This window comes from Anastrepha ludens, chromosome 4 (genome assembly GCF_028408465.1).
Source record: "Anastrepha ludens isolate Willacy chromosome 4, idAnaLude1.1, whole genome shotgun sequence".
In the NCBI taxonomy this organism is placed as follows: Eukaryota; Metazoa; Arthropoda; class Insecta; order Diptera; family Tephritidae; genus Anastrepha; species Anastrepha ludens.
In genome coordinates this window covers 5,301,999-5,324,719 of record NC_071500.1, presented here as the reverse complement: position 1 = coordinate 5,324,719, position 22,721 = coordinate 5,301,999, and the positions used below count along the sequence as shown (strand labels likewise).

Sequence of the window (22,721 nt, the reverse complement as noted above, 5' to 3'; positions counted from 1 at the left end):
GCTTTGATTCTTTGGAAAAATTGCTTACATGCCCGAAGAGAAACAAATGCGTCTAATTTATTTATTAGAGGATTAATATTTGCGTATGCACAAATGAATTCAGCAAAACTACATATACGTATGTATATACATACATACATTCTAAATTGAAATTCAACTACGCGGAATGCAATTAATGCTGTAAGTCTCCTTCTTCTGTTCGTTTACTTACGACTCTTCGCAATCGGAGTTATGTTACTATTATAATAAAAATAAAGAAGCCGCGCTAGACATATGTATGTACATTCTACTTGTAGCGAACCCGTGGTGCTCCTGCATTCTAGACATATATACCTTACAAGTCGATTATTTTATACACATCCTAAATGCACCGGTAATTTTATATTTTTGTGCCACTGTAAAGTGGCAAGCAAAGTTGCAAACCTTTTCATGTTAGGTTTGAAACCTCATCTTTTGACATTTTACTCAATGAATTTTTGACATTTGAAAGTTTTGGAAAGAAGGAACTGAAAAAGATTTACTTCATTGATGATTGGCAACGAAAGAGGAACGAAAAAAAGTTGATTGGCAATTGTTTTTGTTCATTAATAAATTCGTTTGATTATAAAAAAGTAGAATAATTTTTAGATCAAGCAGTGAAACATTTAATAAAAGTGGGTGAAGAGAAATTGTGCGGAAATTTTGGAAAAACTGTTTATAAAGGTAAATGAAAACTATGAAGTCATATTAGAAATCTAATTGATCGATGGAAGAAAAATGGCCAACGCAGCCAGTGTATAAAAAAATCATGGGTTCGCGTTAAGCTTTCGTTCAACGACTTAAGCTAATGATTGTGGCTGTGACTGTGATTCTTGATTATTTATTCTTACGTAAACTGATGCTACAAATATCTGTACAAATTGTAAGAATTGTACGGAAGGACAAATTATGAAAACTATTTTGTTTGAAAATGGGAAACATTAGTTTTATGTATAAGCTGGTGTAAGTCAGCAGCTGTTCCAATTTCTGTTAATGTTTAGTCAATTGTAATAGTACCGCTGTGGTACAGTAAAGTTAATTGATTTATCAATACAGTGCTACATAGTCACAAATTAAATGATAAAAATAGAAATATCCTTGTGTGGGGTAATTGTGAATGAATCATTGCGCTCCATGTTTTGTAGTTTTTTTTTATTGACTTTTCCTTATTCTACGCAAAGAAATCGGTATTGGGAAAAAGGACTATCTATCCGGTTCCGTTATGAAAGTTCCCATTGATGCTATGCATTTTTACTCACATTTGTATATACATACATATGTATGCACGTATTCAAATACAGAGTATTTAGAAGAAAACAAAAATGTAGCTCTTTTCAATAACTAATAAATTAGTGTTACTAATGTATGTGTATGTATGAAGCTGTGGCGCAAATATACAAGCATTCGCAAATATTGCGAATGCCCACTAATTAAATATACATGTGTATGTATTAAAGTAAACAATTTAGACATTTTCTTATCTTCACGTTTAAAATTTATGATCGTTTACGAATATATGTATGTACATACATACACACAAGCAAAAAAGGGAAAAGAGCAAACATAGCGCATTTAGGTATTGAAATATAAATATTCAAAATAATTAAACAAAAAACGCAAAGGTGTTACGTTCTTGCACAAATTGGGTTAAAAGTTTTTTGATTGATGTGTTTTTAAATGCCCACCAATAATAATTAGTTTTAATATGAAGGCGTAGATATGTACTTCATATATATAGAGATTTCTATTGGAAGTTATAATACCCAATTTTTTTTATACAACCATATATATATATATACATAGTATATATAATATCTATAATATTTCATAAAATGGTGGTTTAAATTTTAAAATTTAAATTTGAAAGAAAAAACATACGCGATATGTTCTAATGTAATAAAACAGCACTATTCTATATGTTAAGCAGTGAATTATAGAAAGAATATCGATCCTTTTTAATCGACTATTCCACATGAAAATTAGCAGAACATTTGGTAAGCTCCAGAAGAAGAGCTACTATTTTTTTAGTTTTTTGATAATAATTGAGGTTAAACTGTTATATTATTCAGTTTTCACACTTAAAAGAAGCTATTGTGTCAGCCAATATAACAGGGGATACGGCATACTAGACAGGGCTAGTTTACTGGGGCGGCAGCGCTTGGTCGGGAAAATCCCGAGTCATTCCGCTAATGTAGAATCGGCTGCCATGGGAATCAGCCAATTTAACCTTTTGGTTTGCTGTTCGACTCGGAACATATTAATCTGTTAACCGGGAAGTTGCCTTTTTAAGTACGCAGCATACAACGGACGCAAACTCTTACACTAGGACGTGTCACGCCCGGAGTAATTTGACTTCATATTATAATTTTTTATGGGAGCGTGTCATTATTCTGTATTACAAAATTCTGGGTGACAAAATTCTGTAAATTGCAAAAAAATTCTGTTTTTTTTAAATTCTGCTTTTTAAAATTCTGCTTCTAAAATTCTGCTTTTTCAAAATTCTGCATGTTTAATGCGAAAAATTCTGCTTTATTCAAGTTTTGTGATTTACGTCATACAAGAAGAGAGTCAAAGTTCTCATCTCCAGGTAATATTTGATTGCAAACATATGTACATACCAATGTATAACTGTTATTAACTATAATTAATGTAGGTATGTACATATGTACGAGGGGATTCTGCTGTTTCCGTGGCGCCGCAATCTTATGGCGGATTCTTATAGAACTCGACAAAAGAAAACGAAACGAAAGAGTAAAATTTTTTGATATCTCGCTTAGTTTTCGAGATATTGAATAAAAAAAAAGGATGGAAGGCCTCAATGGTTTTAACACCGAAAGGAGTTCTACGCAAAAATACTGTGGATTGCGTAGCCGGAGTCGGACTGATGAGGGTTATTTTTTTGAAGCGCGGCCGAAGGCCGCCCACGCGAAAAGAAGTTCTACACAAAAATACTGTGGATTCTATCGAAACTGAAGAAAAAATTATTATTATTATTATTATTATTATTTTTTATTTAATATCTCGAATAATAATAAAAAAAAATAATAATAATAAATTAAATAATTACATTACCTCTTTCACATTGTTAACATAATATTTTAATACAGAATTTTGCAATACAGAATTTTGTAATACAGAATTTTGAAAGCAGAATTTTAGAAAGCAGAATTTTAAAAAAGCAGAATTTTAAAAAAACAGAATTTTAAAAAGCAGACTTTTAAAAAGCAGAATTTTGTTTTTAGAATTTTGTACATACAGAATTTCGACACCAACCCATTTTTTATTTATTTATATATACACACATATGTATGAATAGTGTCCCCACCAGTCCCAGGGCACAACATACATATATGTATGTATTTCGAGGACGTTTTCTGTTTACGTTGGACGTATTTATACGTCCCCCACGGTTAACAGGTTAAGTAGCCTGTTTTGTTATTTTCATCTCTTGTATCTTTTTTTGTTCGAAATTTATCTAAGCACCGAACAACGGATGTAAGTGCATGGGTATATGTATGGTTGGTTGGTGTAGGTGTTGTCTGAGCGACACTGTCCAGACCCAAGTAGCATAAAAGATGCCATTTTGATGCACCACTTGTAGAATCACTGTTTTTTTTTATTAGTCTTGATTTGAATATACTATAAATCTGTCCATGCCGTCAATTTTTTTTTTTTTCTGCAATTTCTTTCAAGTTGGCCATAGAGAATACCCCAGCGTTCTATGTCGTAGAGCACCCAGACTTGGACACTCACATAGATAGTGAAAAATTGTTTCTCTAGATTGTTCTTGATTGCAGCTTTTACATTTGTTGTGGAACGATCACCCCAACTTCCTGGCATGGTCTCTAAAAGGCCAGTGACCAGTTATTGTTGACGTAATTTTGAAAATGTCTGCCCGTGGCTTTCTTAACAATTCGTCAGTTCTCGATTTCTTGAAATTGGGCCACGTTTGTTAAGCTATTTTGCAGGTATCGGTGTAAGCCCACCTGTTAACGGCCTGCTTTTGGAATAGAGAGAAGTTCTACCTTCTGCGCACTCCTTGGGGACAGCCTATTTCTACTGCTTCTGATTCGTTATAAGATCAGCTTTCTCATTTCCTTCTATGTTCCTATGGCCAGGTACCCAGATGAGAGTGATGTCTATCGTGTGTGATAAAGCATTAAGTTCTTCTTTGCATTATCTGACGATTTTTGAATTGGTTATAGGTGACTTTAAAGCTAAGATGGCTACTTGACTATCCGAAAATATACGTACATCCCATAGATGTTGCGGATGGTTTTTAATCATTCTGCAAGCTTCTCTCTTATCCCGAAAACTTCTGCTTGAAAAATACTATTCGAGTTGTATGTATGTATGTATGTATGTATAATGTTTGTCTCCTTCCGAATTTAAGCAATTTTTACTTACTTAAAAATTACCGTTATGTGGGGGGTATGTACAGTTACAGTTTTCAAATTAACCTTATCTTGTAACAAGAACAATATCCTTGCAGAGTTTTGCAAAAACATCTAAATTTTTTCTCGAGTTATAGCTGCTGAGATCAGCCAGACGGACGGACAGACGTTATGTGGATAAAATTAGAATACCCTTGGACACAAGTGCGCGCCATACTATGTACATACATATGTATGTATGTATGTCACTATGCGGCTACTACCAATGCACAAATGTGGAAAGGAGCGCATTTGTGTAAAGCTGCACGTCATGGATGCGCAGAACAGCTGCACGTACGCATGTGTACTTTTATATACACTACATAGTTATATATACATACATATACTGACATATGTATATTCACAAATTTTGCAATGTTTTTCTTTAAGGGTTGAAATGCCGTGGTATATATCATTTCAATAATACCAGTTTTCCAAAAATAATTTAAATATTTTCCAGACTTAAATATCATGCAACAGTTTATAACTGCGTGTGTCAATTACGGGGCGAACCAGGTATAGTGTATGCAAACATACAACAGTTTCTGACGGGTAGGATGTACTTTCGTCTCTTTACGGCACAAATAAGTATAACGTCTCAAGGTACAGGTAAATTAGAAGGATAATTGCTGACCCATTTACATTTTTATGAACTCATAAAATTTATTGAACGCAAAAATAGAGCTTATAATGGGAACCTTGAGCAATAATTTATAGCAAATAGACTGGTAATTTGTATGTTTGTATGAGTAACCGTATATTGGCCTCTGCAATAATTTATAGCAAATAGACTGGTAATTTGTATGTTTGTATGAGTAACCGTATATTGGCCTCTGCTTAATATTTTAGACTCCGGACAGAATTTCTTAAAACAGAAACGCCAATTGGCATGTGTTTAAATTACAATTCTATTCATGGCTTATGTATGTATGTATTTACACATTGTATATACAAGTGCAATAAAAAGCGCTGTTTAATAGGGATATCACAAAGCGTCCGTAGCGCCAACGAATTTGACTGACGGGACGTGCAAAACGTGCTGTGGTGCCAAAGCACTGTCGTATATAAACAAAAAACAGATGTATCTGCGTGAAAGCAAGTATTATATTTCGATGTGTATAAACAGGTGTTTGTTGGTTGTGAATTATATATTATAAAATTAATGCTTATTGAAGCGAAGAGGGTTTTATTAGAATTTATAATAGTCGTAGACGTTGGAAGGCACCATAACTTCGAGATCGGAACGGACAATCATTTTTCAGGACAAATACAATAGGTTAAGCCTGGCCTTTTCTCTACCTTTTCAAGCTTTTATTGGAAGGATAAAGGTGTCGTTGAATTGACTCAATTCATTTAAATTCCATTTATTTGATTTAATTTAATGCATTTTATTTGATATAATAAAAAAACACCATCCATAAAAATGTGCGCGTTGCAAAGTTGTTATTCTTTAAACAGTTGTCATTTTCGACACATCTGCCGTATGGCAAAAGTAGAAAGTTGCCAGTTTTTGTGTATTCCGGCATGGCGCACGGTAGGTATGTGGTGCCTTCGATTCAAATACACATAACTATTTTGCTCTCAGTCAAATTCATTGCCGTAGCAGACGCAACGGTCCTATTGTGACGGGCTTATAAGTAGTCTTGAGGGTGAAGTAGTACGAGTGTTCTTTGAGCAGCCATACTCGTACCCTTAATAAATGATTAGCACGAGTACAAGTTCTCGCACTCGAAATATTTGCTTTAACTTTTCAGTGCATGTTGCTTTCAAGTATTGATCGGCCGGTAGTTAGAATATCAAGTTGTCTACTTGAATGGAACACCTCAATTCTTGTGCCATGTAATGGGAAAATCAATATTGATTGGTCATTGCTTTTATTTTTTCACGTTTTAACTTTAGATTAGATAATTTTAGATTTTATTTGAATAAATAATTCGAGTTGGTATTTTTATCTGTAAGTAAAAATTTGTTTTTGTAATATCTAGTTTTTGTTTTTCAATTTTAGACTTGTGCACATGTATGTGTATCAATTGTTCACTCATGGGATTTACCGAAAGCTTACCTTATCGAATTTGTATTTCTTAACAACTGTTTTGCGGCTTTTACTAGGAAAGTGCCTGCTATTTACTTGTCGTTAAATAACCAGTTTTCGCACTTGTAGGTATGTACATATGTAGTTTGAAAAAAACATTGTGAAAACAGCAAATTATTTGCTATTTCAGGTAATTCTTGTCTCAGATAATTGTTCAAATAACGGTTGTTTTAGTCTTACGTACTGTAAGTCCATACGTTTACAGATAAAAGATACCGAGTAGTAGGCATAAGAATGACTTTCTTGCCGTTATAATGAACTCGAAAGCATTCACCTGTGAATGTTTGTATGTACATAGTGCATATGTACCTATATTTGTTTACATATTCTACTCATGGGGAATTTTCTGCGTTATAAGTGAGTTTTGTGAAGTTCAACAAAGGATCTTTTTGTTCCATGTTTAAATCTAACCTTTTTTTACCCGCACAGTTATGCACGAGGGTATTATAATTTAGTTAATTTAACGGTTGTATGTAACAGCACAAAGGAATCGGGATAGATATAGACAGAGAAATAGCCACTTCCTCACAATAACATGTAATGATGATTATTTTTACTGGAGGACCTGTGAATCAGTTATTTTTGCGCCAATCTATTCAGTTATTTAAGATTATCTCAAAACAGAAAAAAAAACGCAAAATAAATAAAAATAAATACATATTTAAAATTATATGTAGTGCGAAAAATGGGAATTTATCTCATTTCGAACTGGATACTGAAATAGCGCACTTTTATCGATCTGCAAGAAAAATAGAAATTAGTTATTTCAAATAGATTAAATTTGTTTATTTATTTCTTACGTGTTTAGTATTTTGTTGAGTATCCATTATTTTTTAAAACTGCTTCACACCTGCGAGGTAAACTTTCCATTAACTTTTGGCATCTCTCCAGTGGAATAGAGTCCATCACTTCCTGTACTCCTTGCCGCAGTTTATTGGCATTTATATACATATATTTTTTTGCCCGACATTAACCTTAATATCGTTCTGCGTATTTTCAATGGGGTTAAGTTCGGGGCTATGTGCTGGCCAATCTAGAATTGCAACTTTATTTTGGAAAACCAATTTTCCACTACTTTTACTGTATGCTTGAGATTAACATGTATGAATAACCGGTTCCAAGAAACTCATTCCCAGAAAATGAACCCCATACTTTCAAGTTACCTCCCCCATGATTTACGGCCTTCGTTGTGTACCAGGATTGAACTCTTAGTCTTTGTTTACGTTAAACAAAAATCCTCGCATCAGGGCCAATTATATTAATTTTAGTTTCGTCCGCAAAAAGTATTCGTTTCCAGAATTTAACGTATTTGCTTCTATTGCTTCTGACACGCCAATACAATTTATTTTCATTAAGGCGTCTTCGGACAAGTCTGCTTGATATTTTTAGGCAATATTCCTCTTTTATTTTCAGCGGTATCGGTAAAAAAGGTAAGTCCTACTTTTTTTGACGGTGGCCTTGCCCTTCTGAATTGTGTTTTTTCGCGCTGGCGTGTTTCTCTTTTAAACATATTTCGTCTTTACTTTACGTCAAGAACTCGTTATTTCTGCAATTTTATTTGTTTTATATCTTTTTCGTAAAGGTCTCCAAATAATGTTTTTCTGCAAGTGAGCGTGAGGTCCACTTCCCATTTTCGTGCCCAATAACAATTTTAAAGGAAACAATTATATTTACAATTATAACAAACTACAGTGTACAAAAAATAATAATGATCCTAACTAATGATTGAAATAGAACCTTGCTATTTCGTTGACCATCGCAAAAATATGCAGGGAAACATGACAAAAAGAAGTATTAAAAAAGTTAAGTTCCGTTAGAGGGAAGTGATTCACAGCATAACATTAGCCTTAAAATATGTACGAATATCAGTTAATCTTCTAAGAAACAACAATTCGTATAGAAGCCACTATAAGGGTGCTATTTCTCTGGCCATAACTGTATATAAACCAAAAATGTCAGAATGATGGGAGGAATCGATTTGTCCGACTTTACGTTAACTTGAGAAAAAATTATTGCATTCCAATGCAACTTGGCGTACAGATATTTACGAAATTCGACACAAGCTAATTTTAGATTCAATATGAGCGAAATTAGTCAATAACCCATGCCTTACTTATAATTCTAATAAAAAAAACCTGATATCTCTGTTATAATTGAAGTAAAATTATTTAAATTCAGTAAATGTCATAAATCTAAAAGCGATAAACGATGAGAGAAAAATTATAAAAATTTACGGCGGGACTTGGAAAAAACTCGCCCAAACTTTGTACATACATTCCTTCACACTCAGTTAGATTCGACTTAAATATTAATAAAATCGGACAACAACTTTGTATGCCAACTTTTTGTATGTGAAGTCTAATTTCCGCCCTTCCGTTTGATGTTAATATACAAGCTAAAACTCTCATTGTTTATGAGTTTGATACCAGAAATTTACAGCCAGCCCAAATTCAATTTCACTAAAATGTGCGCAAATATATTAAGTTCGGTCTTGACAGAAATTACAACTTCATTACTTGCTTTTTCTTTAGAAATTTACGTTCTATAGATATAAGGCTCTTTTTCTTAATTGGCGCGATAACCGCTTACGCGATTTCAACGCAGAGGAGGCCTTCGTCTTCCTGTGCTACCACCAGTTGGTACCGCATCGAATACTTTCAGAGCCGGAGCGTTTATATCCATTCGGACGGCATGACCCAGCCAACGTAGCCGCTGGATCTTTATTCGCTGCGCTATGTCTATGTTGTCGCAAAGCTCATACAGCTCATCGTTCCATCGCTTGCGATATTCGCCGTTGTCACGTACAAAGGTCCAAAAATCTTGCGCAGAATCGATGTAAGGTTAGGTAGGTGAAATAGTTGAAGTGCCAGGCCCTCCCAAGTAGCGCTAAAACGCCGTTTTGATACCATTATATCTCCAACAGGAAGATATCTACAGCCAGCCAGAACTGTTGATATAATGGAGAAGATTGATGGGATTTAGGTTGGCGCACTGCCCCACGCTATCCGCAGGAGCACCCAGTGACCTTAATCGTCTAGCTGCCAAACCCGGACATATAGTCATGCTCAATAGTCTCTTCTCTGAAAGGCTCCCACAGCTTCTGCAATGGGGATTAAATGGCTAGCTTTTCCGGGTATGTGCCGATCGTCCAGTGACCGGTAAACACAGCTACGAGTTTGGAAATTGAATAGCGAGGAGTACAAAGGACTTTCTGAGTCCTCCATATATTGTACTGGGCTAAAGGGTTTTCGAAAAAGCATATGAAGAAATGGAGCTCCGTCTTTTCTGCGCTTACCTGAGAAATACGTTGTGCAGTTCCCCTTTAATAACTGTCGGGGGGATGCCAATGACCGGGTAGGAAGTCTCTGAGGAAAATTCAGTCCCCTCCCTGGCAAGCTCATAAGCAATTAAAGGTTGATAAGGTTCGTATTAAATGTGTATTTGTTCTTTGTACACTTAACTCGTTTAATTTACGTACACACAAATATTTTTGAATACATACAAACAGATTTATGTGAATTTAATTATAGTCTTGATTTATTGATAATGAATTCAGTTGCCTAGGAAACAGAAGCATGCAATATTATTATTTAAAAACTGTATGTAGGTATGTAATAGCAATTCTCTTTAAGCGTAAAACGTCTTATGGTCAAGGTTGCAAAGTAACTCTTTCCTTGAGAATGACAAGTAAGCGTTGTAAGTGAACCCAATTAGGTTGATTTAACAGTTGTTCGCATATACCTATTTGCAGTTGCAGACACCTAAAATGTTATGTGGAATTATTTATTTATTGAATTAAATCTACGAGTATAATCAATTATAAAATTTAATAGCTAAGTTACAGCGCTAGCTACCAGTGCTATTGGCTGTGTCGATAGTGTAAAAATAGAAGTTTATATGGTGGTGGTTTAAGAAGTATATTCTAATTCTGTGAACCAGCGGACATGCGAGGTATGAATGTTTGACCGTGAGATGTGTGGTGCAATGTTGACAATTGCTGCTTTGTTGATTACTTAGCAAGGCGAATTGAGTATCTTAGCGCTAAAAATGATAGAGGCAATCTTTCACAGAGAAATTTTAACAAAGTGGATTCTAAATAATTATTACTTAACTTATAAATACTTATTGCATTGGAACTCAGCTTTTTACTGCTTAAGGCGAAAATTTAGGGGATTTTCAAGAATTTTTTACAGTAAAAAATGAAAAACGATATTTAAATTATTTAGGCTTTCATTTAACTTCTTTTATATACAAAAGAAAAAAATTTTAATAATTTAAAAAATGACGTTGAAGTTGACCCTCCCAAAAAATTGGATATGGATGGCGTTGTCCATTTTGGCTCTTCTATTTATCTGAAACCAAAAACCGGTATGTCTGTAGCTATGTCCCGTACTAGAAAAAACAAATTTGACACTCTAAAAATCTTTTGTTTTTTAGATTTTTATTCAAAAAAATACGAAATAATTGAAATAATAATACGATTCTAGTACGGGCGATTGATGTTGTGAACAACATATTAAAATTTCAGACGATTCGGTTGAATCGTTTTTTTTTTGTTTTTTGTTTTTTGACAACACCCGGCCGAAAAAAGTAGCTTCGACATAATTGAGTTTAAAGTTTTGAGAGTGGCCGTATGACGAATCTGACTTTACCTGTAGAAAACGGTCTGACTCTAAAACGGCTGAAGAATCGAAAATACTAGGAATATCGATGTTTTTGAAAATTATAGACCACCGGGACCCCTAACAGAGAAAAAGTGCAAAGCCGACTTCTGTTGTTTTGTCAAAAGATATTATTTTATTCATACATACCTACAAACATGTGTTCAACCAAACATACATTCATACGTATGCATAAATCGAGATAAGTATAGTAATTGCATAATGTGTTTATCTCGAAAGCAAACTTAAAACAATGTTTTTATTATTTTTTATGCAAAGCTTTTATCTAGTCTCTTTTCATACTACATACATATGTGTGTAAATATATCCATACATATGGGCATTTTCACGGTAACGGACGCGATATTTGTACGCTTTTAAGTGCGTCCAAAACAATGAAGGCAAAGTAAAAGTTTATATATATTGATATTGTTTTAAAGGGCTGACGGAGTGCTAGATTTTAATATATACGGGAAAGATCTTTTACAAATAAGTACGTAGTTATAAGCAATTATAAAGTGATACGGACGCGACAAAAAATAGAAGTTTTTTTGAGGCGCATTCAGAAATATACAAAATTCAGCAAATTAAGGATTTTTATATATATACAATATATATGTTAGTAAATGCAAACAGTTGACTGTTATTCGTATGTTTATGAAATATGATAATTTTCTCTTCGTTTTTTTTAATTGAGTATAGAAGAAATACGGACGCGACATAGCGGACGCGACAAAATTTTCCAAGAGCTAAGAAATAAAATTTTTTTCATTATAACACTTCAATTTTATTGAAAATAAAAACTTAAGTAATATTACAGTAAAAACGACTTAAAAAATTAAGAAGAAAGTTATTAGTTTTTAGGATGGTCTATTTTAATTATTTTCTTTAATGAATAGGCCGTCCGAGCAACTTCAATACATTTACTGTCGAAATATGAAAACCAATGCATACTTTTAACTCCTTTGATATTTGGAACATTTTGCCATAACTCTGACAGTTGATTAGAAAAACTATCAATTTGTGTTCCAGAGATATACAAAATTTTAACTCCATCAATGTTGTTCTTAGCACATTCGTAGAAGCATAAGGCATCACCGAGAATGATATTTCTTGCTTTAACGATTTGCTAGACTTTTCGTTTAACTACGGCACCTATTCCGTCTACAGCACCTTTGCCATGTGAAGTGGCGAAAAAATTCCACTCTAAGATTCCGCAATGAAATTCAGCTGCAAGTCTTGGAATACTAGAAAGAATAAATTTATTTTTGAATTGGGAAGTGCTTTCATCAGAGAAAATATAAATGCTGGTAACTCCTTTGTACTGGTTTTGTAAGATATTGATCATTTTGGAAATAAAGCAGTAAACGTCGAATTTACTGTGAGTCAATCTATCACTGATTGCAGCATAGGAGTTGGTTTCACCAAGAACCCAAGCTACGCACGTAAACACTGTTACTTGGGAATAGCTAAAGTGGGCATCTTGAATTTCGTTTTGGCATGTCAAGCGATCATTTTGAGCAAAATCAACTTGAATAACAGTTTCATTAGCTGCTAAATTTTTCTTTTTAATTTCAAAGTAATTTTGTTGGTGGCGTTTAATAAAACAATGCATTTTAAAAGCTGGTAGCTGCATCTCTACATCATGAATTAAGTCGCTTAAAGGACCTATAGTGTAGTTTAAAGTTATGCGATCGTCTACTTTTCTCCACTGTTTCCATTTGATTTGCGTATCAAATTGATTAATAAACTGTATTGGAACTAGATCGTCTTTAATATCGCGTACACAGCTGTCACAAGTATTAGCCATGCACTTTTCATTCATAACGTCGCAGCAAACTCTTGTAAGAAATAAATCAGCTTTGGCAGGAATCTGCGGTATAATCTTTGCACAGCCTTCTAGTAAGAAAATAAAATTTGCATGGTACTTACAGATACACATATTGTGTCGTAAATTATTGATTAACTGAATGTAAGTCGGCTTAGAACGAAACTAAAAATAGTTTTGCAGACTTTTTCCTCGGTATATTCGGCTTTGAAGAGTTGATATGCTTCTGTTAAGGTCATAAGCATAAAACGTTTTGAGACTACTTTCCCATAGATTAGCATTGTATCCGTTCTCCCAGGAGCTTGAACGCTGATTCCATCTTACAAAAAGAATTTTTCAATTAATTTTTCACGCATCAGGCTTTTTGATGACTTGGTAGTATTTTCATCCATCGTTTCTGTTGGCCTAAGATATTTATTGCATTAAGATTTGAGGATAGCTATTTTTCTATTCAGGTTTTTAGGTAACGCACGCTCAACTTTTTTTGACGCAAAACTTGCTGCCTAACACGGTCCTTTTCTTTCTTCTTTTCTAATAAATTGCTATCACTTTTAATTTTTTGCGATAATCTTTTTCGATACTCTTGCTTTCGTTTAGCTTCTTTCTTCTTGTATTCCTGCCATTTCTCGACGTCTTCTTTCATTTTCTCTCTATATTTCGTTGTTATTGCTTTTCTTGTTTCTTTTGTCGTTTTTGCCATCTATAAAATTTTAATCTTGTGCAATTTCTACGACTTTATTTAAAATTTAAGGTTCGCGGTAACGGACGCGACAAATTTCAAACACCAATAAATTTTATTAATCGGTTTTGTCGAGGGTCAATGGCTACTTTTCTTAAGTGAAATAAGTTATTTGCTTAAAGTCTGAAAGCAATTTATACTTCAACACTTTTTGCACTAATGAGAACAATAAATGCTATTTTTCGGTAGCGGACGCGACATACGAATATAAGCAGAAGTAATCAAAAAAAAAAACTACCGTTAATCGATCTCCACTAAGTCTCTCTGCTTGTTAAACATTATGTTACTATCAGTAGAAGATTTTAAAATTATAAAAACATCATAGTATTGTTTTGAATAAGGGAATATTACCAGGAAAAAAGTTGGTATATTCGGTCAAAAGAGCTAGATTTTTGTAAATTTTGTATATTTGTTGTATATTTCGGCTCAAAATTAAAAGAAAAGAAAAATTCTTTTATATTTATAAAGTAAACACATTTGAGATTTATTATTCATCAACAAAAAGTTTTCAGGAACAGTTTGAGTTTTGCACTCGTGGTTGACCTTTTTGTGAAAATGCCCATATGTACTCTAGTAGGTAATTAGAAAGCGAAAACAAAACAGAGTTTATTATTCATTTGAATATAGACAACACACAGAGAAGTTTTTGGTGCTTTTCTCATGTAAGTAGTGTGTAATTTACTGTTAGATTACAAGTGAAATCCCCTTTGGGTTTACAAATGTACTTACGTATGCACATACATACGAGTATGTATGGATTTCATGATATTGCACTTCATATAATTCTTACTTTCCAACGCTAACTGTGCAACTCACGGCGACACACTTTCACGACGTGCGCTCACTTGCGAGTTGAATTCAAGGTCGCTGATCTTAATTATTTTTCTGAAACAACTTGTCGGTGTAGGTACTATTTTAATGAAAAAACGTATTCATATCATCACGCAAATGGGACTTGCTTTTAGGGCGACTTATTTTCACAAAAGCTAAACATTTGTAATTTAACTTCCCTCCGCTTAAGCGATTTGGACCAAATTTAACAAAACGCGCCAGTCGTTTTTTCCTTGTACTAACCGGCGATACTTGGGCACACCAAGTGAAGCCAAGTCTTTCTCCACCTGATATATCCAACTTGACCTTGTTTTTCTCTTTCCGCTACGACCACCAGCAGGCATCGTATCGAATATTTTGATTTATTGATCCTTCAGATTTTTATTCGCTGTACTTATTTCAGTTTCGATCGTTGCTCCCGATCGCAGCGTGGCCCTATAGGCACCACTATTCTCTGAAAGCCGGAGAGAAAGTCGAGTTGCGAATCTTGTCGAGCTTTTCTTGTGCAGTTGTACGGGTTTCGCTATACGTTAGCTGCAATAAGATGATGAGCTGATGTTGTCTTCTACGATGAATTTGGTTTCGGGTTTTTCGATCAGGATACTGCCACGTAGCTTGATGAATCTTTTTGCAGCTGGAATCCGGTGCTGCAGACTACTCTCATCCGAAGCCTTTGGTTTTGTTTTCATTGGAAAGGATTTTCCCGTGGCAGATTCCAAGTCTAGTCCACAAAGCGGCTCTGTTTAATTCATATATACATTTAAACGTCGAACTCGTTTCTATAAGTTTTACTAGAAAATGCAGCAGTGGAAGTCAATAGTTGATAATATCGGAAGTGGGAGCGGTTTTTTCGCTCGATTGCAGTATTTTCTAAATTCATGCTTGGTAAATTTGGTACATTTGGATACCTGATAGAGTTGGTAACCTGATTTTAATGATACGCCCATTTACGTAAGGGTGGATATGACCTTTCCGACTTTCCAATGTTTAAAAAATTGTCCTCATTGTTCCAATTATACAGCAGATTTTTAATTGTTTTTGCGCTTTTGTATAATTAAGCAGAGCAAAGCTTGTACCAACTTTTTCTTTGGCATCATCTAAGTATTGTTTGAAAATTAATGATGGCATCGGGAAAAGCTCAACCAGTAGTGTCATATAAAAAGCATTCGAAAGAGGTAAAAAATGATAAGTATGTGTGTCTAAGGCCAATATAGGAATAACCCCAAATTGTGCTAGCTATGAAGCCGTATATATTGGTTATAAACTATTTGTTATGTGCCAGAATAATCTGATTGGATTGTGTGTTGCCCTAGGGAATACCAAAAAAGGGAACGCGAAGTGGTTATTATTGATAGCAATGCATAATCCTACCGAGCAAAGTGTACTAAGGATGCGCTAGTGACAGTAAGTTGGCAAGTGCTGCTTCATGCGGCTTATTCGTCAGGCCTAGTTCCATCTAATTACCAGATTTTTTTTATCGATAGAACACGCAGAGTTCAGAGCAGCCACTCTCTCGATTCTTACATACGAAAATGGCTCGATGGGGTTTGTGGTTCATCAGCAAATAATAATTTGCCGTGTGAATCTTCAATCCCCATAAATTCAGTGATCAACAGTTATTTGGTAAAAATGCACTCGGATGCAGATTTGCCATTATTGCCTACTGAGAAGTTTCCACTATTAGAAAAAACTATTTCTATCATTTGATGTTTTCAGAGAATTTGCTTAAACTTTTCTATATTCAAGTAACGCTTTGTGGACGAGGTATGTCTATTAAATAAGCAGATTGAGCTGCTATAGGAGTACGCAATCGCGGCCGCCAGTTGTTTCGCGTAAAACCTTCCAAACCAAAAGCAGTATCTTTAATTTTTGTGTGGGCCGTTGCCCGCATAATTCGCTTCGCTTCCAAATTGCGGAAATTGACTTTGAAAAAAAAAAAATCTGTTCGCGAAGTTTATAGATCTCTGGCGGTATCATCGGTCCTGATTTCTTTCGAAATGAGGAAGTAGCTGCCGTTACGGTGAAAGGTGAACGCAATCGAATTTTTGTTTCCAAAAATGAATCGGCTAAACAACGACGACATTTGGTTCCAAAAAGACGGCGCAACTAGCGCGCTTAAAAATCGATTTATTGGAAAAAGTAGTCAAAAATTGGATTGACCGAAGGGCCATGCAACTCGGACATATGCCGGATATAATATTCAAAAAATAAATGTCATGAAATTATCAACCAGATTATAATAAAAAAGTCATTCCGATAAAATTTCTCTTTTCTATTATCATTTTCAGTTCTCAAGCTCTTAAAAAACACCCCATAGTTTAACAAGAAATCAAAATAAAGTGTTCCACATCGTCATCAGTCTCAAATCTGTCGATCGTGATCGTTTTAATAAATATTATTTTTATTTAAGTAAAAAATATCGAACTAAAATTTTCGACTGACTTTATTGCGTTGTGATGTAGCAACATTAGATACCTAATCGCATACGAGTATATAATGACCACGTCTGGGGAAAGTTGGTTAATGACTAAACAAACGATTATGAGTTTTTGACGGCTTCACATAGTTTCAGATCCTAAAACTGTAATGCCATCAGTCTCAGGTGAAGAAAACTTATTTGCAATTGCTCAAAGAAATTAAAAAAAAATATTTCGAATGATTTATTTTTGAAAATATTTATGTGGTTAATTTTAAATAAAAAACGTTTCAGGAAATCTAGCGAACTTTGATGAGAAAAGTTTATCTTGTTCGTTAAGCACCTTTTCCCAGATGTGGCCATGCATTTGGATGGGTACAATTAAAATATGCAGGCGTAGGGTATGGGCAAAGATCTTTCAGATGCAGATCTTGAGGAGCTACACCTCGTAACTGAATTTAAAGACAAATGCGCATCAGCAGGAAGTTACATCATAGCATCAAGCGCTGCATAGCATCATTCACATACATACATGCATATTTGTAAGTGTTTGCGCGTTTGTGTGTCTGCGTCTTGACTTAAGAAATTTAAGTATCTATTCCATTATTCAAATATTTGCGCTTGTAACTAGACGAGTTAACTAAATCGAGTCTAATATTTGTGAGCGTTGTAGGCGTTGTCGTTTTTCAGCAGCGACCGCTGCCTCTTCAATTCGTCGTTGACTTTTATTTATTTAACTTTTATTTGCTCGTACAAACTGGTGTATGAACTAAGCGCCAGCGGAACTAACATTAAAGTGTGACGCGCATTGAGAGTGTGGAAGCCCTAAACGAGTAGAGGGAACCGCGCGTGTATTTATGTATGTGAAGACCAAAATTATAGACGTGTGAGTGCCATCCCAAAAATACAAAAGAAGTGCCAAGAAGTGAAAGTTTGTAGTGATTACAAAAAGTTGTGAAATTAAAGAACATTTTTATATCAGTTTCAAAATTAAGTTTAGTGGGAACGAATACTGGAATGTGAATTTTAGTAAAAAAGAGGTAATTAAGTAAGTCAGTGACAATTATTTTTTATGTGTTTGCCTGTGAATATATAATTTTTTTTCAACTATCTTAACTAATCAATAAGTTGCTTATCTTTCGCTATAGGACGCTCGCATACACTCTTTCGCACTCAACTCGGGCTTTAAAAATCAAACTTAATGCACTCACACGCTCGCCTTTCTTAAGCTTTAAGGAGCGCCACCATTAACCAACGCAAGAAGAGAACTCTAGTACAACGAACAATGCTTAGCTAAAGGACAAATCAAGTGGAGGGGGGCCACACAAAGCGCTGCTTGCTGCCCCTGGTGCCTCATATTTGTCTGTCTTATTTAAAGCACTTTTCACTCTTGTACTACTGTATTGATTTTTGCTTAATTAATTTGTTTATATGTCTATGTTTTTTTCGTATTTACATTTTGTTTCTTAAACACACCTTAAATGCATCGTCTCGAAAGTTTTGTCCACATTGCTCACCATAAGCGCCAAAATTGAAAACAAAAAAATCAAAACAAAAAAAAAACGTTATTTTGCTCTGTAATTTTTCTTTTATAATAAAGTTCGGTTGCTTTTGCTAATAATTTTCATTAGTTTTCTTTATATTCTTAATTAATGGCATTGCGTTAATTTTCAGCGCTCCGACTATTTTGTCAGACATCGCGGTTGAAATGCTGCTAGCACGTGTTGCATGAACAACTGTTATCCGTAAGAGTACCGTCAACAAACGTCAATAAGTGGATGCACCCGAAAGCATTTAGTGTTAGAATGCCCGATCGACGGCCAACAAGTCTACATCCGTTGGATGCGGAGCGACTGCTCGGCATTTTTCTAGCGCTTATCGTGCTCGCACCTTTTGCGGCAGCCTGCTCCAGCCGTGCCATACAGAAGCCACCTTCGCCGCCTTTGCCAACTGCAGGAGCAGTTGAAGTTCCCACCACATCACGCCCCAACATCACATTCCCCATTTACAGTTGCCCGCCCACCTATGCCGCCTGGTACTGCTTGAATGACGCCACCTGCTTTACCGTTGAAATCCACAATGAAATTCTCTACAACTGCGAGTGCGCAGCTGGCTTTATGGGTCCACGTTGTGAGTACAAAGAAATCGACGGTTCATATTTGCCGACAAGGCAGCGTGCCATGCTCGAAACCGCCAGCATTGCGAGTGGTGCCACATTGGCTTTGCTCGTGGTTGTTATACTGTGTCTGATGTGGTATATTCGCTACGACAAACAACGCCAAAAGCTGAATGAGAGCGCCGAGATGGCTCACGACAACGAAGGCCTGGACGAAGTGGATGGTATGACGCGTTTGCCGGAACGTCGACCCTTCGGTGAACATCACTACAAAACGCTTCCACTGGCGGCTGCCTTTAAACGATAACTTACATAAATAGTCGATTAAGGATGAAGTATAGTCCAAATATGATGGGCAGCTAACTGGAAAACTGGCGTCTCAACGAATTGTTGGAAATTCAAATTCCAGATTACTACGCTAATGGCTACTAGGATTACTAAGAATAATGACGACAAGCGCAAAAAAGACAGAGAAATACAATGAAAGACATTGCGCCGCTTTTTAATACCCTTTGATTCACCCAAATCTAGTTATATGTTTGTTTCTTTTATAATCAAACCGATGGCAACCACAAATTCCTCAGAAGATTTGTGTACCAGATTTTAATGAACTTGCACACACATCGATAATAAAGAGGTTGCATTGACTGAAAATACGTATATGTACATTAGGGTGCTTTACTATCCATACGAAAAAATTGGTACTATTTTTCCACCGGAACTATAAAATGTATTGTATTATATTTTAAGACTTCTGCCAAAAAATGCCGAAAAATGTTAAGATTCACGTGAGCTGGACTGAGCTGCGAGTACCTACAAAAGTGGTTGTTGTTGTTGTTGTTGTAACAACATAAACATTCCCCCTACATTTACGGGGAATGCTGCTGAAGTGACAGTCCTTGACCGGATATAAATCCGTGTTGTTCCGATTACGTAGAACCGACCGTCGCAGGAGCATATGTACCTACAAAAGTCCTATTATTTTGCTAACGTTTTTTAATTTAACACTTTTTAGGATTTTTATGCTTAAAGCTGTGTAAGTTTCTATTATCTAAATTATTTTTTTGGCAAAAATATTTTTAAAAACTAATTTTATTAATAAAATGCGTTATTTTGAGCTATTTTCAAATCGGTTTAGTTCACGTAAATCTTTTTTAAATAAAATATTTAAGTATTTTTTTTCGATATATTTTGGCAAAAATATTAAAATATAATAAATCTCCAAATTCCGGTCGAAAAATCCCAATTTTGTTTCGGGTGTGCCCTAATATACCTATGTATATACATGCTGACGCAATGTTTCATATACATACATACATAAATCTCCATATGTCAAAATGTCAATACATATATGTATGTATGTGCATGTAATTACTAAATATGACCATCAAATATTAGAAATAATAGAATAGAAAAATGACTTCGTCACAGTATGCACAAATCCTCTGAGGAAAAGTTTGCGTCTAATTATCGCTGATAAGTAAACTTATATTAATGTATGCTAAGTAAAAAATATCTCAATCAAGTGTTAAGTATACGCGCGTAGTTTACTCGCCAAATGTTGCCTTTTTAATGTTTAAAGAAAAACCCGATTACAACCGATTAATAGAAGACTTATTGTAAATGAACATGGAAATTGACATGCATTGTTGACATCAAACAGTTAGTTTACGAAAAGCAAAAATTGCTATTTTAATAATTTACAACGACTACTATTTATTATTAATTCTACTGACGTATCACATAAAAAGTATTAAATTGTAATAAATATTAGATAAACACTTAAAATAGAGTAGTTTGATTGTTTCATTATTTTCAATTTATGCAACTGAAATGGTCGCATAAATATTTACTTTGGCTTTTTGCAAAATTCTTAAATAGTTTAAAACTGTTTCTTCATAGTTGATTATATTTCCTTGCACTCACTACGAAATTTCCTTGCAGCTTGAATTCGTCAACATCCATCCGACTCACGCAATCGGTCGACAGGATGCCGGATAATCAACAGGCCCCACCTTCGTCGCACGGAGAGGAGCTTGGCCCGCCTAAAGCAGACTTTAGCGCCCCTCCTCCCTATGAGCTTACCAACAATGGGGGTACGGTCATCGGCACTCCACAACAGCAATTACAACAGCAAAATTCATCACCACAGCAGCCACCGCCCGTGCTACAGGTGTCGCTACCGCCAATCAACGCATCAACGCCAGGTGGCGTAATGATGGTCACTAGCGATGTGCCAATAATGCAGCACGCGGCAAAACTGCCCACATATGAAGAGGTGCAGATGGAGAAATCGCTGAATGGGGAGCTGCCACCCCCATTTATGAACGCACACGTGCTGCAACCACCGCCTTTGCCTCCACCAAATCCGCTGCTGGCTCATATACGTGACGGCGTTGGCAATATGCCGGGTGCCGGCACAAACTCTGTTGGCACATCGCCAGCTCTTACATTCATCGCCATCGATGCGTCTGAGGCTGAGAATTTGACTAGCACCACCGACAACAGTCTGCTTGGCACCGATATTATGTTTATAATGGCCTTTATGGTGGCATTTCTCTTCAACTGGATCGGCTTCTTGATGCTCACCTGCTTTTGTCACACTATCGCTGCACGATATGGTGCACTATCCGGGTTCGGCTTGTCGCTGGCTAAGTGGACGCTCATTGTTAAGAACTCCACCGAACTGGCATCGCATGAGAACTCCTGGCTGTGGTGGCTTATCATGGCGTTTGGCTTCTTAATTTGTGTGCGCGCGCTTATTCAGTACGTGTCCATCAAACGCACTTGGCGATTGCTCTCGACTTCGGCGCAGGAGCGTTTGCTTTTCTTCTATTAGAAGGAGGGCGTCAATGGTGCAATACATTTGTGGTGCTTGCAATAAAGCATGCAAAGACGTTTACTCTTTTTTTTTTGCTTACTTTCAATTAGCTTGTTTTTGTTCTTTTTGCAACGTAGAATATTTGTATATAATATAAAAAAAATTAATAATAATGGGGTTATATGTTTATAGGTTAGAGACGTTGTCAAAAATATGCATATGTAGAGTTTTGCATAGAGATATGAGAGTCGAAATTGCACGCGAAAAATATAAATATTTGGCAATTTTTTTTATCCAACATTTCGTTTGAAATTTTACTATGCAACGCAGGTAAATGTTTTAAAAACGCGCACCTTCTGAAGTCTTGAGAAAAGGAAATTAATTTATCGCTTCTAACGCAGAAATTACAAAAATTATGGATCGTATTTTTGTAAATCAGTTTTTGTACACGCACGAGCAGCAGAAAATAATTATAACGAAAGCAGACGCCTTCGTGTTGTCTGCATTTCCTCACAATTGGTAGTAGTATTTTAGCACTGGAGGTACTTAAGATGCCATTTTATAAGAATTTTACTTTAAACGTTTTGTAACCTTTGCGATTATATAGTTGATTAATAAATTTCTAGTGTCCACTCTATATCTGTTCCACAAACCAAATACAATCAACATAATTGTTTTTACTATTATCTATATGAGTGTGTATTGTGAACGTAATTACAAGCACTGAGCGTTTATTTCAAATAAATATATTGGAAATAAATAATAC

General features: G+C 35.3%; 2 protein-coding genes across 11 annotated transcripts; both read left to right on the top strand.

Annotated features, from left to right (window-relative positions):
• Window positions 1–610: 610 nt before the first annotated feature.
• On the top strand, window positions 611–19,450 carry LOC128862234 (protein spitz). 5 transcript variants are annotated; one of them, XM_054100747.1, is made up of 2 exons: window positions 611–702; window positions 18,693–19,450. In XM_054100747.1, the coding sequence occupies exon 2, from the start codon at window positions 18,797–18,799 to the stop codon at window positions 19,439–19,441; it is 645 nt and encodes a 214-aa protein (XP_053956722.1). In that variant the 5' UTR covers window positions 611–702; window positions 18,693–18,796; the 3' UTR covers window positions 19,442–19,450. The 5 variants fall into 5 exon arrangements, with proteins under 5 accessions (XP_053956722.1, XP_053956726.1, XP_053956724.1 ...); XM_054100751.1 differs by lacking the exon at window positions 611–702 and adding an exon at window positions 6,557–6,612; XM_054100749.1 differs by lacking the exon at window positions 611–702 and adding an exon at window positions 17,542–17,560.
• On the top strand, window positions 612–22,720 carry LOC128862233 (NEDD4 family-interacting protein 1-like). Of its 6 annotated transcripts, none has more exons than XM_054100744.1 (2): window positions 612–702; window positions 21,079–22,720. In XM_054100744.1, the coding sequence occupies exon 2, from the start codon at window positions 21,125–21,127 to the stop codon at window positions 21,971–21,973; it is 849 nt and encodes a 282-aa protein (XP_053956719.1). In that variant the 5' UTR covers window positions 612–702; window positions 21,079–21,124; the 3' UTR covers window positions 21,974–22,720. The 6 variants fall into 6 exon arrangements, with proteins under 6 accessions (XP_053956719.1, XP_053956721.1, XP_053956720.1 ...); XM_054100746.1 differs by lacking the exon at window positions 612–702 and adding an exon at window positions 6,592–6,612; XM_054100745.1 differs by lacking the exon at window positions 612–702 and adding an exon at window positions 20,545–20,630.
• Window position 22,721: the final 1 nt, after the last annotated feature.

Bases quoted from the DNA above. Each gene is read 5' to 3' on its own strand.
- LOC128862234 (XM_054100747.1), top strand. From the start codon at position 18,797: ATGCACCCGAAAGCATTTAGTGTTAGAATGCCCGATCGACGGCCAACA.
- LOC128862233 (XM_054100744.1), top strand. From the start codon at position 21,125: ATGCCGGATAATCAACAGGCCCCACCTTCGTCGCACGGAGAGGAGCTT.